The 15180-nt window shown below is 46.0% G+C and overlaps 1 protein-coding gene across 1 annotated transcript in view; it reads right to left on the reverse strand.

Moving 5' to 3' along the window:
- Window positions 1-15180, reverse strand: part of LOC109900474 (polypeptide N-acetylgalactosaminyltransferase-like 6) — a 248441-nt gene that overhangs the window by 40285 nt on the left and 192976 nt on the right. The window contains exons 6-7 of the mRNA XM_031837850.1: window positions 3471-3656; window positions 404-587 (exon numbers count right to left, since the gene is read on the reverse strand). Coding sequence (XP_031693710.1) covers window positions 404-587; window positions 3471-3656 — 370 coding nt within the window. The remainder of the gene's footprint in view (window positions 1-403; window positions 588-3470; window positions 3657-15180) is intronic.

Below are 15180 nucleotides of genomic sequence, written 5' to 3' on the forward strand. Positions count from 1 at the left end.
GGTGACGCAGCCAAGGCATTAAGCCCAGGATTAATTTAGAGGGATATATGAAGAGGGCCTAGCAGAAGAAATTAGCTTCCAAGCTTTCTCACCTCCCCTCCTTGCTGCCTGGCTGCGCCACTGTTCTAGTAACTAACTGGGGGAAATGCCGTGCGGCTTGTAGCAGGCTGGTGTTGTGTGTCATATATTAGGCTGCGTTTACACAGGCAGCCCAATTCTGATCTTTTGACCAATCACATCAGATCTTTCACATCAGATCTTTATCAGAGTTGATCTGATTGGTCAACAGACCAATTATTTAAACAAATATCAGAATTGGGCTGCCTGTCTATGACACATATAAGGTGGTTGATAGGTGTGTGTGTGTGTATGATTGCGTGCACATGCATATCTGGGTACTCACTCATAGGGATCACTTGTGTCGGGGCCCTGGAGCTCTGGAGGGATGGGGATGCGTTTGTAGTACATCTCCCAGTCGAAGGCTCCCCTCATGGCATCCCCAGCCTGGGCTTCATATCCAAAGTGGTTATGGTCGATCACGTCAATCATAGGGCACACAATGGTCTTGGGGTTCTGGGCAATCTGGTCTTTATGGGGGATGGAACAACAGAGAGAAAGAGTGTGAGCATGTATCAATCACCCTACCCTGCTGTTTGTAGTTCTCTCTTTCTTTCCTTATTTTTTATTTCTTCCTTTCCTTCTTCCTTTCTTTCTTTTCTATCTCTTGTTTTTCTCTCTCCATTTCTCTGACGTACACATAGGGAGTGGAACCAGGGCAATTGCTTTTGTTCCCTTGGACCTCTCTCCCTCTGTCCCCTTCTACCGCTTCCTCCCTCCTCTCCCCTTATGTGGAGGTCTCTGGGCAGCTCTGCTCCTCCTACAGCGAGTCACTGGACGATTAGAAACAATTACAGCGTTTCAAAGTAGGTTGGCTCCGTGGAGGCCTGAGAGCCAACCTCGACGTGTGTGACTGAGCCGAGCAATGATAAGCCGCCCCAGATCTGTCACACCCCGCCCACCCTACCCACCTCTCTCTTCTGTGGGCCATGTGTGCTGGACCATGGAGAGAAGGGGAGCAGAGCCCAACACCACAGCACTGAGACTAATGGGGAGTGACTGTACAGTATTGTACATTGACACACCTTACGATCAATACTGTAGCCTGGTCCCAGATCTGTTTGTGGTCCTATGGCTGTTGCCATGCCATGGGGCTCAGTACTGGTAGCCTGGTCCCAGATCTGTTTATGGCCAACTGCTATAAACTCATTGTCATGCAGCATGGCGAAGAGTAACACACCTTGAAATGGTGGCAGGTTTCTCACACGGTTAAGATGTAATTTAATTGGCATATATATGGAAGGCTGTACAAGCAGTAACTACCCAGCTATAAGCCCCCCCCCCCCCCCCCCCCTTGGCCCTGCCAATATAAACATACAGAAACTATTGACTTGAATCAGTTGGTGTTTATGTGCAGGTCTCTGTAATATTCATCTAGTGTGCTTACTGTGACACAATCCTTTGTTTTATTCCCTCACATTTCCAGCGCTGCTGTTAAGTAGTCAAAATGTGAATACCCATGACACCATCTTACTGGGCCTGCATGGGTACATTTCAAACAAAGGAAAGAGAGAACGAGAGAGAGAGAGAGAGAGAGAGAGCTCCCAATTGTAATGAAATAGAAATGAACAAAAAGGCAAATAACAAGAGGCAAATGGGAAGGGAACTCTCAAGAGCTCATTAAACGACAAGGGACTGCATTTCAAATGTAGCAGTCTGGTGAAAAAGGAAAAGAGGTAATCCACCCAGTTGCCATGCCCACACTTCCTTATCCTATAGGTTTGTTACACATAGCGAAAGAGCGGTTATTTCAAAAGTTGTTCCGTTTGTTATGTGGGTTATACATTATGTCCTTTGATCAAGGTAAGATCCAGGGTTTGTAGGAGATCCAAGGAGAGAGGAAGCATTAGATTCAGAGAGCAGTGATAAAACCTGGCCTGTTAATTAGAATGGTGTGGTGTTGGAGTCTTAGATCTGCAGAGAGAGAGAGGTAGACGGAGAGAAAGCGGGAGAGAGAAAGATAGAGATTGAAATAAGAGAGAAAGAGACAAAAAGCAAATCCCTGTATTCCACTGATCTGATATCAGAGCCCGGCAGGATGATTGCATGTGTCACCGTGCCTGTGGTTGGCCTGGGGTTCACTGCGGTATCTCCTCCACTCTGTTCATACATGCGAGCCCCACAGCACAGCATGGCCTCCCTCCTCTGCTTCACGTCCCACATTACATCAGCCTCCCAAATGGCACCCTATTCCCTTTATAGTGCACTACTTTTGACTAGAGCCCATAGGAAAGTAGTGCACCATAAAGTGAATAAGGTGCCATTTTGGGACGCATACCTCATCAGCCCCGCTCTGTTCTGCTCTCTGACAGGCAGGCGGCTCCATTCCAACCAATTAAAGAACCCCATACTGCGAGTCCTCTTTCTCAGTTTGCCAGAAGACAATGGGGGCATGTCGTGGAATGGTGGTGGTGGTGTGCCTATTATCTACTATTATTATTATTATCATAGGGACCTGGGCGTACATATCAATCATACCTTTCATGGGAATCCCAGTCCCTGTGTGATTGAGTACTGTAATGGCTGTAATCACTTCACATCCATTTATTTTAACTGTGCTGGGAGATGGCTATTATCAGGGTCCCTAGTCTCCCTAATGTTGCAGTAACATGCTGTGCTGGTATGTGAAGAACAGCACACCTGTTCACAGGCTACACGTGATGCGACAGCCCAGGAGGCAGTTTTCCTCTCTGCTTAGGGTTGCACCCCTGGAGCGGCGCGTCGGGAACGTGCATTGAACATGGATTCAGGCTGCACCCCTGGAGCGGCGCGTCGGGAACGTGCATTGAACATGGATTCAGGCTGCACCCCTGGAGCGGCGCGTCGGGAACGTGCATTGAACATGGATTCAGGCTGCGCCACTCTTTTATCAAACAAACTACAGAAACAGACAGATATTTCCTTTGTGAAACTGACAGATATAGAAGTGTGAGATAAGCCAGTTTTCTCATGGAGATTTTAACCTTCCTACTCTCTCACACATTCTCTAGCTCGACCCGTCCCCCTTTCTTTCGCTCTCCTGACCCAAACCTCTCCCCGGCGCCACTCTCTTCTTACAGAGAAAAAAGACGACTAAAAGATGCACCTTCTCCGTCCCACTTTGCCCGACCTCTTCTCCCCCCACTCTCCTTTCCTGCTCACTCCTCTCCTGGCCCAAATCTCTCCCTGTCTAAGCTTTTTTGTTGTTGTTGTTATCACTACCTGCAGCTACGCTCTGCGACTCCGTTCCAGTCGACTCACCGAGCAGGGGGGACTACATTTTGCTTGACTGGTCCACACACACACACACACACACACACACACACACACACACACACACACACACACACACACACACACACACACACACTCACCAAGCAGGGGGGGCAGCCAGTTGACGTTGGCCTCACAGTGAGAGTCCAAGAAGGTGAGGACTTCTCCCTTGGCCACCGAGGCCCCCAGCAGACGGGTACGAATCAGACCCTCCCTCTTCTTGGTCCGAACGATGCGCACCTTGGGGAACCGGGCCATGTACTCCTCCAGACGGCCCTTCAGGTGCTCTGGGAAGGAGAGGAAGAGGGAGAAAAGGTTAGAAATGTGCCGCATGGGAATGAAATCCACCCCTATACAGTACATTCCTCAAAGATAATATATTCAAAGAGAGAGAGAGAGAAGGGAGAGTGTTATAAAAAGATATCCACCCCTATACAGTACATTCCTCAAAGATCATCTATTCACCTTTCTGCCACAGAGAAAGAGAGAAGGGAGAGTGTTATAAAAGATATCCATCCCTATACATTATTTAGTACATGGGTTATGATCACCTCTGTCACACACACAGAGAGAGCGAGAGGAGGAGAGAGATTTATAATTATATATATTTTATTTATATTTTTTATTGAACCTTTTATTTAACTATTCAAGTCAGTTAAGAACAAATTCTCATTTACAATGACGGCCTATCCCCGGCCACACCCAGATGACGCTGGGCCAACTGTCGCCCAATCACGGCCGGATGTGATACAGCCTGGATTCGAATCAGGGGCAGTAGTGAAGCATCTTGCACTGAGATGCAGTGCCTTAGACCGCTATAAGAGGATAATGGCATTCCACTAATGTATCCCTATTACGTATACCATGTAGCCATATGCCCATGCCTTATACAGTAGGAGTTAAGATCACAGTAGGAGTTTAGATCACAGTTGTGTCACAGAGAGGGACGAGAAAGGAGAGAGAGGAGAAAGGAGAGAGAGAGAGGACAGAGAAAGGAGAGCGAGAGAGAGGGAGAGTTGAGGCGAGAAGAGGAGGAGGAGGGTGAGGATGTTAGCTCCCGGCTGCTCATCAGCTCAAGCTATCTCCAGGCCACTGATGGGGCTGATTATTCTGGATGTGCCTGAGCAGGGTGGGTCACCAATCAGCTAGTCGTGCCGGAGAGACACTTATGTCATCATTACTAGAGACGGGAGGGGATGACACTCCAGGTAGATTACACAGACCAAGGAGGTGTCAGATGGTACATTATGAAATACAGAGGGAGAGAGAGGGAAAGAGAGAAACAATCAGTGTTGCTCTTTTCCTTGAAACAGGAGGTAATTCAGGGTATTTTAATTGAAAGGAGAGGGGGGAGGGAGGGAGGGAGAGAGAGAGAGAGGGAGAGAGAGAGAGAGAGAGAGAGAGAGAGAGAGAAAAAAGGGCGTAAAGTAAAAGAAAGAAAGAGATGGAAAGAACGAAAGAGGGAGAGGGGGGTAAGAGGGAAAAACAGAAAAGTAAGAGAGCGAAAGAGATGGAAAGAGGGAGAGAGGAAAAAACTGAAAAGTAAGAGAGAGAAGGGCAGAGCGATGGTAAGATAAAGAGATGGAGAGAGAGAATTTCATCTCTAGTGATGTGTTAATCTAATCTTGCTATTGTATCACCATTCTCCTGGTCCCATTCAAGGGTATTAACAGTTAACGTCCCTTAAGATTGCCACACTGTTAGCACTTAATTGAATTTTTGAATTGGCCTCTGTTTTTTTATATTACAAGGAGCAGTGGTATAGAGGCCCACCTGATAAACCAAGGAAAATAACATGGCGGCAAGGCTAACCTATATAAGGACTTCATAACCCATACAAGACACATTCATAAGCAGTAAATAAGCATGTCATACCGTAAAAGCTTGTTGTCGGTCAACCTTTGTCACATTGTGTTTGTAATAACTGAAATACAGTTCAATATGATCCTTCTATATACATGCATGCATACAAATAAGAACTGTCACCTTGTCAAAAGAATAACAATGAACAAATTCTTGCTGACAACATCTATTTCCAGAAATCTAATTTAGAATCTGAGAGACGAAGCAGGGGAATGTGATGGAAAAAAGCATCCCAAATTGACATCCATTCCCCGCCCCACCTATCTCTCACTCTCTCTCTCTCTGCCCCCTTCTCTCTCTCTGCCCCCCTTCTCTCTCTCTCTCTCCCTCTCTCTCTCTCTCTCTGCCCCCTTCTCTCTCGCTCTCTCTCTGCCCCCTTCTCTCTCGCTCTCTCTCTCTGCCCCCTTCTCTCTCTCGCCTCTCTCTCTCTCTCTGCCCCTTCTCTCTCTCGCTCTCTCTCTGCCCCCTTCTCTCTCTCTTTCTCTCTCTGTCCCCCTTCTCTCTCGCTTCCTCTGACCCCCTTCTCCTCGCTGCTCTCTACTGCCCCCTTCTTCTCTCGCTCTCTCTCTGCCCCCTTCTCTCTCGCTCTCTCTCTGCCCCCTTCTCTCTCGCTCCCTCTCCCCCTTCTCTCTCGCTCTCTCTCTGACCCCCTTCTCTCTCGCTCTCTCTCTGCCCCCTTCTCTCCGTCTCTCTCTGCCCCTTCTCTCTCGCTCTCGTCTCTGCCCCCTTCTCTCTCCTCTCGCTCTCTCTCTGCCCCCCTTCTCTCTCTCTCGCTCTCTCTTCTGCCCCCCTTCTCTCTCTCTCTCTGCCCCTTCTCGCTCTCTGCTCTCTCTCTCTGCCCCTTCTCTCTCGCTCTCTCTCTCTCTCTGCCCCTTCTCTCTCGTCTCTTGGCCCCCCCATCTCTCTCTGCCCCCTTCTCTCTCTCACTCTCTCTCTTGCTCTCTCTCTCTCGCTCTCTCTCTCTTGCTCTCTCTCTCTCGCTCTCTCTCTCTGCCCCCTTCTCTCTCTCGCTCTCTCTCTCTGCCCCCTTCTCTCTCTCGCTCTGCCCCCTTCTCTCTCTCGCTCTGCCCCTTCTCTCTCTCTCTCTCTGCCCCCTTCTCTCTCTCTCTCTGCCCCCTTCTCGCTCTCCCTCTCTCTCTCTGCCCCCTTCTCGCTCTCTCTCTGCCCCCTTCTCGCTCTCGCTCTCTCTCTCTCTCTCTGCCCCCTTCTCGCTCTCTGCCCCCTTCTCTCTCTCTCTCTCGCTCTCTCTCTCTCTCTCTCTCGCTCTCTCTCTCTCTCTCTCTCTCTGCCCCCTTCTCTCTCTCTGTCTCTCTCACTCTCTCACTCTGTCTCTGTTCTCATATAAAGAACTAGTAATGTGTTTGACCCCTTCCTAACAGACGCCAAGATGACCATCAGTATGGTGGCAGTATAGTAGAATAGGAGAACCATCCTTATCTTCCTTCATTGTATTATTTGTTCATTTCCCTGTCGGCGGGAGGTTTTTGCATGCCAACCGTGTCCCCGTTACCGGCATCATTCAAATCCTTTAAAAGGTAGCCGTTAATACCTGCATGCTGGGGCTCTATCACACGCCTGCAGCCTCGGCCGCTGTTTGTCCGTGATTAGCTACACCGCTTTGCTTTTTAAACACTCCGCATCGCACCATACCGCACCCTGTCTGGATTTACACTAAGTAGAGTGTTGAAATGGGAGAGAAAGGGGGAAGGAAGAGGGTTTATTTCAGTCTATAGACAGATGCTGGCTTAGTTAGGCAGCCTAGCGGTTAGCGCTTTGGGCCAGTAACCAAAAAGTCGCTGGTTCGAATATCCGAGCCGACAAGGTGTCGATGTGCCCTTGAGCATGGCACTTAACGCTAAGAGTGCCGTACTACTATGGCTGACTTTGTAGAAAAACCCATTTCACTGCACCTATTCGGTGTCAGACTTTTCTTTCTAGCATCTAAGACAGGGCTACCCAACCCTCTGCCTGGAGATCTACCGTCCTGTGGGTTTTCAGCCCAACCCTCTTCCTGCAGATCTACCGTCCTGTGGGTATTCAGTCCAACCCTCTTCCTGGAGATCTACCGTCCTGTGGGTATTCAGTCCAACCCTCTTCCTGGAGATCTACCGTCCTGTGGGTATTCAGTACAACCCTAATTTAACACACCTGATTCTACTAATTAGCTGCTCAATAAGACCATATTTAGTGTATCTGATTCAGCTAGTTTAGGGTTGGACTGAAAACCTACAGGACAGTAGATCTCCAGGAAGAGGGTTGGGCAGCCCTGATCTAAGATGTTAACATCGAGGTAGAGCATAAACAGATATTAGCCTAGCGACCACCTTTAGAGATGATCGCCAATAATACTGTCTCTACATCATCCCCCTGTAGGCCTGTGAGACCAGTGTTCTCTGTGTAACCCATTAGTCTACTAAAGAAGTCTGACCCCTGTACAGTAACAAGTCCTTTTCCATTCCGGAGCCTATTATTCACATCGCAAACATAACCATACATCTGAGTGTTGGCAAAGACAACAAACCTCATTGTCCTATCAGCACACAGAGAGAATGTCCGGGTTGGCCAATAGGTCAGTCATTTTGTGTCCTTGAGTGGGGCACACCTCCCCAAAGTCACTACTCACCACCTAAAAAAGTTGGATTCAGCCCCCCCCCCCCTTTTTCCTCTCTATCTTTCCCCTCCCTCTCTCCATCGCAACACTTCCATCTAAACTCCCAGGGTGTCTCCCCTTCAAACTAATGGCCCCAATAAAAGTGACAGTAGCTGTATGAATGAGATGCCTCCCGGCCCGACCCGGCGCTCTCTCTCTCTCTCCTTTCTTTCTCCCTCTCTCTCTCTCTCTCGCTAAGGAACAGGACGACAGGAGGGGAAATTAAAAAGGAGGGAGGGAGAATGTTTCAATGTTTCACCGCTGCTAGGCTTGTTAGTGTAAGTGATATGCGCCACCTAGAAAACGCTAGGGAGCTCTGGAGGAGGTTGGAGGGGTCTAAAGAGGTAAGAGGCGGGCCAATTCCCTGTACAATTTCCAACAGGAAAGAGAGAGATCTATCACGCCAGGTGTCCTTTGAGTGGTTTATTAATCAAGGTCATAAATCAACGGACTGACACATGGCATGGTTGCTACGGCGGCGGAGGTGACAAACAGTTATGGAAGGGGGGAAAGTTTTTGCGATCCCAGCGGCGCTGCAGCGAGCCCGACGGCTCGTGATAAAGGGCAGCAGCCATGGCGGTGGGTTGGGTTCCTTCCTCCCTGCTACTTTGATGTTTCACAGGCAGGGGGATAGTCTTTTAAGGTGCTCTCTCTCTCTCTCTCTCTCTCCCCTCTCTCCGTCTAAACTGTCTTCGGGCGATTTCTCTTTTTCTCTCTTCCTCTTCTCTCCTATTCTCTCTCATCTCTCTCCCTCTCCATCAAGGCATAAAAAGAGGGATTGCTGAATAAGGGTGTTTAGCCTATAGAGCGTCTACCTGACCTCATCTGTCGGTCCATCAGGAGTTTAGATGCCTTCAAAGCCCAAGCCTTTTAATTTTTCCCACTGACCCCCATCACCAGCAATAACTACACAGAGAAAGAAACTCAAATTATGGATGTGTCTGAAATTACCCCCTTGAAACTAGTTCTTGAAACGTAGTCTGGGCAGGCTCCAGTTAAATAAATGATTAGAAATATAAGTGTTTTTAGGAAGTAGCAATTGCCGTATCCCTCTCTTCGCTCCTGTTTTTTAATGAAGAGGCAATAAGCCCAAGTTTTCCCTGCACTTTAATTGCAACAATTTCTGTATCAATACTATTTTAGTATTAACTCGATTGTTTCATCTGTAAAGTTCAATTAGCTTAGTGAAGAAAGACTATTAGCCAGTGTAAAGAGTGTTGGATAATTATGGCATGGCTACATTGGCAGCTCACACTCTTTGCAACACTGGATGGGTGTGTGTACAGTGTGTGCGTGCGTCCGTGTGAGTGTGTAGGCGCCTCCATGCGTGTGTGCATTTGCCCCCACTATAGTGTTTGTCTTAAAGACCGACCATGTCAAAGACTACATATCTAGATGTTCTGGCTTCTCTCTTCAGTTCCATGACAGGTCATTCATTAAAACCTTCAATAGCTTCAGGGGGTATAGACTCAGTCAGGGACACAGCTAGCTAGAGAAGTGAAAACGCACAGGGCAAAAGAAAATGGCCAGAATTTCCATAATTTGCCTTTTAATCAAAGAGGCGGAACAGAAAAGTTCAAAACATGTCATGTGGGTTTCAAAGCTAATTATGAGTGGAAAGTTGAAAACGTTATAGATGGTGTAGTTCAAATGAATCTCTCTACGGCTGGATCAAAGAGGGTATTCTGTGAGTGTGACCTTTGTTTCAGTATTGGCTCGAATTGCGGGGGTATGCGGGGGTGGGCCGTATCCCTTGTTAGAAAAAAGGTCAAAAAACGTACCCCTTGTTAGCTTAAAAAATAGAAAATTGGATCCCAATTATATTAAGCGATCTATAATGACACTTTACTCTGCAATGCTTTAGGCTAGAAACAAGATGTGTGACTCCGATGCACATGTGAATATACTTGGATCGTCTCTGTAACATTCACAGGCATTTTGGAAGTGTAGCGCGCCATTTCGAGAGTGGAACATCAGCTATATCAAAGATAAGAATGTCACACGAGACAGCATACGGAGCTGAGCAGAACATGACTTTGTTCTGGGTCAGGAGACCGCCATCTCAATTAGCTCATGTGACAGACAGGAACTTATAGACACAGGTGTGACTCTGCCGATATCAATTGAGCTAATCACGTCCTGAAATAGATGTTTAACTAAATTGATACTTAATGGTTCATATAAATTAAATGTTTAAACATATTTGATAGTGAAATAACATTTGTGAAAATAGTTTAGACTTTATTTTCCCTATATGAAATATATGAAATTATAATTAAATAGCCTACCCAAAAGATGTCATGAGTCATGTTACTTACACTACATCGAATTGCAGGAAATCTGCTTGAGAACAATTTTTACGTATCTCAATGTACAATAATAAAAAATGACCCAAATACAGGCTCAGTATTTTCATCTCCAACCTTGACCAACTCACATTTCCCACACATCTGTTGAACTTATTTGGTCTTTCACAATAGCCTATGTAAGTCAGTGGCATGCCCCCAGACCCACCTAGTAATAAGCATACTGATGGTGAAGAATCTCTAAAGAACAAACACTAGAGCACGAGAAGCATCATCAAAGATAGAATCAAATAATCACTAAGCAAGCCGTTGGCTCTATGCTTTGTTCACAGTATTAGCTGTGCGTATTTGAAGTGTGCAGTAAGCCTAGGCCCAGCCTGTTGAATAAGAAGACCCCTCCCCTTCTCCCCTTGTTGGCTTCAATTTACTCCGACCAGGCTTTCCTCTGGGACGACTGCGATGAACAGCCTTGAACCGCTCATAAAGGCTTACCTCGCTCTGTACCAACAGAGATCAATGTTCAGACTCAATCCCAAGTTATTACGTTCTCGCTTTTCTAAAGAGAAGAAAGCAATGAGGTTCACTCGCTTTGGTTGAATGGAATCTTGAGGGATTCCATCAGGCGTAGATTTCTAGAACAAGGGAGAGGAGTAAACGTGTTCACGTGAGGGTGGAGTTGTTTGTGTAACTAGGTGCGCGAGGCTCCGATGTCCTAGTGTGAGTATGGTTGATAATACACATAAAGGAGAGGAAGGGCAAGATGGGGGGCATCCTAATCCAGCTATATCTTTTCATTCATCCTTCACTAATCACAAAAGCCCCATTGAGATTGGAATCTCTCTTTCTGACCTCTGATATGGTGACCCCGAAACTGTATAAAGCAAGCGTGTTACTACAGTCCAAGTGTATGAAAAGAGAAAACAGTACAACAGAATGCATGTAATGGCGTGACTTTTTAAAGGTATGAGAAGTGTCTGGCGAGCCGCCTTTTCCAGCAGTTGCTGCTTGGCTATTACAGAGATGACATCAAGTCATGGTGGTGAAAAGGTCGAAGTGACTCCTAAATCTTAAGCACAAAGATAGCCAGATAAGATTCACAACGTGTGCAGAGAGAGACCATGGTCCATGAACTTCTGGCCAACTGGACTAATAATTCATCTTCCGTCCCTCCGTTCCAATAAATCCTAAATGTTTTGGCAGGAGCTTGGTATTTCACTTAGATTGACGTAGTGTATTTTGCCATGGCGTGTCCTTCACGACAACCTAAAAGCCCTGCCAGCTAAAAGCTTTTGCTTGGTAAATCATTCCAACTTCCATCTATTCCAAGGTCTTCTAATCTTCCTGAGAGAGGACTTAATGTCCACACTCCTCCTTCTGGTGTTTCAATCACATTCTATCTATTCTTTTACAATCCACAGTGGATGTGAGCCTTCAACTTCTGAAAGCAAACTGTCCGACAAAGAGTCGCTGAATATCTGTTCTCCTTACGAAACCCTATTGACTGGCACCCGAGCACTCTGTTCCAACCTTGGTGAGGTTGATGCCTACTGCCCAATGTATTAAAGACAGGATGACACACAATGCCCCATAACAGCGCAGAAAACGCTGATACCTTTCTAAACACTCCCCCAGAACAACGGTCCCTTGTTTTAAAAGGTGAAACAGCCAAGGAACGAGAATAGGATCCATAGACGTATGGATTTCCCACCCTGTAAGATCACCTGCAACAAGAAGCGAGAAGATCTATTGACGAGCGTTGAGATAATTGACATCCAAATGCCAAAGGTTGCTTGGTGAAGCGGCTCCGGTTGTATCTTTGATACACACCGATCGTTAGAGACGGGGAACAAAGCCCACGCCTGGGCCTTATTGATCCGCTGTGTGTGGTGTGTGTGTGTGTGTGTGTGTGTGTGTGTGTGTGTGCACGTGTTCCCCTGCTCTTCGACGGGAGAAGATAACAGATGCCGCATATAATTGGCGAGATAAAGAGGCAGCGGGCGATTCTCCCACGGAGGGAGAAGACACAGCCGACGTATAACGGACCACACTGACATTTGTCACGAGCGAGGGTTTTGTCCAATCAAAGGAGGCCCAGGGATAATTACCTGGCTGGGTTTGTGTAATACGGGTAAGACTAGTGAGGGGATGGTGGGGGGGAGGAGAGGTCATTCCATTAGGCGCTCCCCCGCTCCTATCGGAAGCAGTAGCTACTCTTTCATTCACTACGCTTGTTTACCACCAAGGTTATATGACATGGGGTCCTTAATCAGTGCTGAGGCAGGTGTGTGTGTGTGTCTGAGTGGCTTTTCTAGCTCTTATCTTGAGAATTGCCCTTTATCAACACTGGGCTCTCTGTTCCTTCCCAGTGACTAAATAAACTACAGGTGCATTCTTTCTACTCAACTCGGCATCTCGACGCCTTTGAGAACATCCGTTTCCATTATCTATGATAAAGTATTTAAGAAGGCATGGAGTCAGGCAGACAATACCAGCAAGGCAATGCTTTGTTTTATAGTTTGACTTTGTCTCAATACATTAGCCTATACAAATGGTACAATGTCATGCAGAAGAAACCACTCTGACATGACCCGTCTTTTGAATTAGATACCATTTCCAACATGCCATGCTTATATGAACAATTATTTTGTCGTTGACATTTAAAAAAAGAGTCTGCTAGAAGATTCTTTCACCTTACAACCCTCCTTAATGCATGACCACAATGTGTTTTGTATTTGTTCTATAGCCAACATGCTGCTAACAGACTACAGATGATCATTTCTGAAGTCGCATTAATGAAGAAGTGCTGTTCAGTGCAATACAATTCCAAGGGTGGGAACGAGGGTTCTTCCAGTCCAGAGAACATGTGTAGTTAACTAATTCCTTGGTAAAAAAAAAAAGGTCCTTTCATTAAAAATGTCAGTGAAAAAAGAGAGGAATGGAACAGATGACAATTACAAGGACAACGAGGACAATGACAGCTGCTAAAGCTAGTTTACTCTCTCTCTCTCGTTCTCTTTCTCTGCTCTCTTGGGAGAAGAAAAGACAAATCTCCAACATGAGGGACAACTCGAGGGAAGCAGATTTTGATGACTTCAATGAACCACTTTCTTTACCAAACACCTCCCTGCTTTGCAAAATCCTCTTTGAGTAACTCCTTGAACAAATGTGAAACTTCTCTCAGCCCTATAACCATCACAATGGATTTGTCACACAGCGTTTGCAACAGATAACAGACTTATCAGTCTGACAAACTGATTAACACAGAATTAAGATACAAAAAGATAAGTGAATGTTTGGAACGAAGTCGGCAGCAAAGTGACTATGACCTGGAAAACCGATGGTGGTTGTTCTTCGATAGAAGCTGAGGAAGGAATCGCGCTTATTGAAAGCTTGCTAACAACCTGGTTACTTTGAAGAGAACCTACATGGGCACGTTGTAAGACATCCATACGACATAGCTAACACATTTATAACAAGTAGATCAGCATGTATCTGCCTTAAAACAGATCTGTGTCTGTATCAAGACGGGAGTGGGCCGAAAGAGTCAAGGAAGTCTCGTCATGGCAACCAGCTAATATGATGCTGTTTGAAGCCTGGAAACATTGTCTGTTCTGTTGTTGTTGTTATCATCAGCACTGTAGTGTACTCTCATAGGAAAGGTTCTTTATAGTGTTGAAGTCTCCTCCTTCATTCTCTTTCTATTCTCTCTACAGGCTCCTAAACAACTTCCCCAAAGTCCAATCAACAGCTCACATGCACCGTGCTCCCGAAGAACACCCTCTACACACTCTCAGCACATCCCATAAAACCCCCCCACAATGACCTTACAGTGGAGGCAGAGCTGACAGAAGCAAGAACATCCCTGAAAGAAGCGAAGAAGAAAAAATACATGCCTCCTTCATTTTTCTAACACTCCACATTCAGCACTGGACAAAAGTGTCTCCACTGTAGCATCCTTAAAGACTGTGTTTGAGTGCCTGCCTAGGTGCGCGTGTTTATATTTGTGTGTGTGTGTGTGTGTGTGTATTTGTGTGTATGTATCTCAGGGTTCCTTCGGGAGTTTGGGGAAGCAATTACACACTTGGCATGAAAAGAGATTCTGGCAAAAACCCATCGGACAACAAAGCCCACGGAGGAGCACGGCTTTAAATTAGTCGGTGCATTTTATACAGCGCGCAAAGTTGTCCAGCCTCTCCATTCCATCCTCTCAGAGCATACACTGTGCCTATTGAGCTGCCTATTTGTTTTTCCTCAAGTCAATAAATGTTTCCGTTCCCTGAAACTTTAAATCAATGACTCACTTCACTTAAGCACAGGACAGTTAAGCCTTCTGACCCCACCCCCCCCCCACCCCCCTCTGCAAATGTGGTTGTTTTTGGAGGAGGGGTATAATGTGTTAAAACAGAACAGATCCTAAGTATATTTAGAACTGCATTGTGGGTAGACGATGTTTTTTTTACAGTAATAATGGACACAAGTAGCCTTCTACTTTAACTGTCACTCTAATGCTCTGAGGGTAGAACTAACACGTGTTGAATGCAATTTGACATAGATTACCCTCCAAGTGTCTTGGTGCATATCTGTCTATTTTCTTTATACAGCCTTTTAGTTATTGGGGCCTTCTTGCTGTAATCATGTTGGAGTGTGGTGTCAGGGGAATGTCTCTCTGAGTGCACTTTATCTATACCTGGGTGAGTCACAGTGAAAATATAAGTGAAGAAAGTGCAGGGTGTGTGTGTGTGTGTGAACATGTGAAGCGAGAACAATGCTAAATTCCTGTTTCTGATGTTACACAATAAAAAAGGTACAATAAAAAAATAAGCACTTCACTTAATTTTAAGAGAACATCAACATTTGAATATTATGGAAGAGTGGATGCTAATTATTATAATAACAGATGAATCACTGATCATTAAACAGGAACCACTGCCCTCTCATTGAAAGTAATTCAATGGATTCAGTTATTATAACATTGGAGAAAAAGATCCCAAT

This window comes from Oncorhynchus kisutch, linkage group LG12 (genome assembly GCF_002021735.2).
Source record: "Oncorhynchus kisutch isolate 150728-3 linkage group LG12, Okis_V2, whole genome shotgun sequence".
Lineage (NCBI taxonomy): Eukaryota > Metazoa > Chordata > Actinopteri > Salmoniformes > Salmonidae > Oncorhynchus > Oncorhynchus kisutch.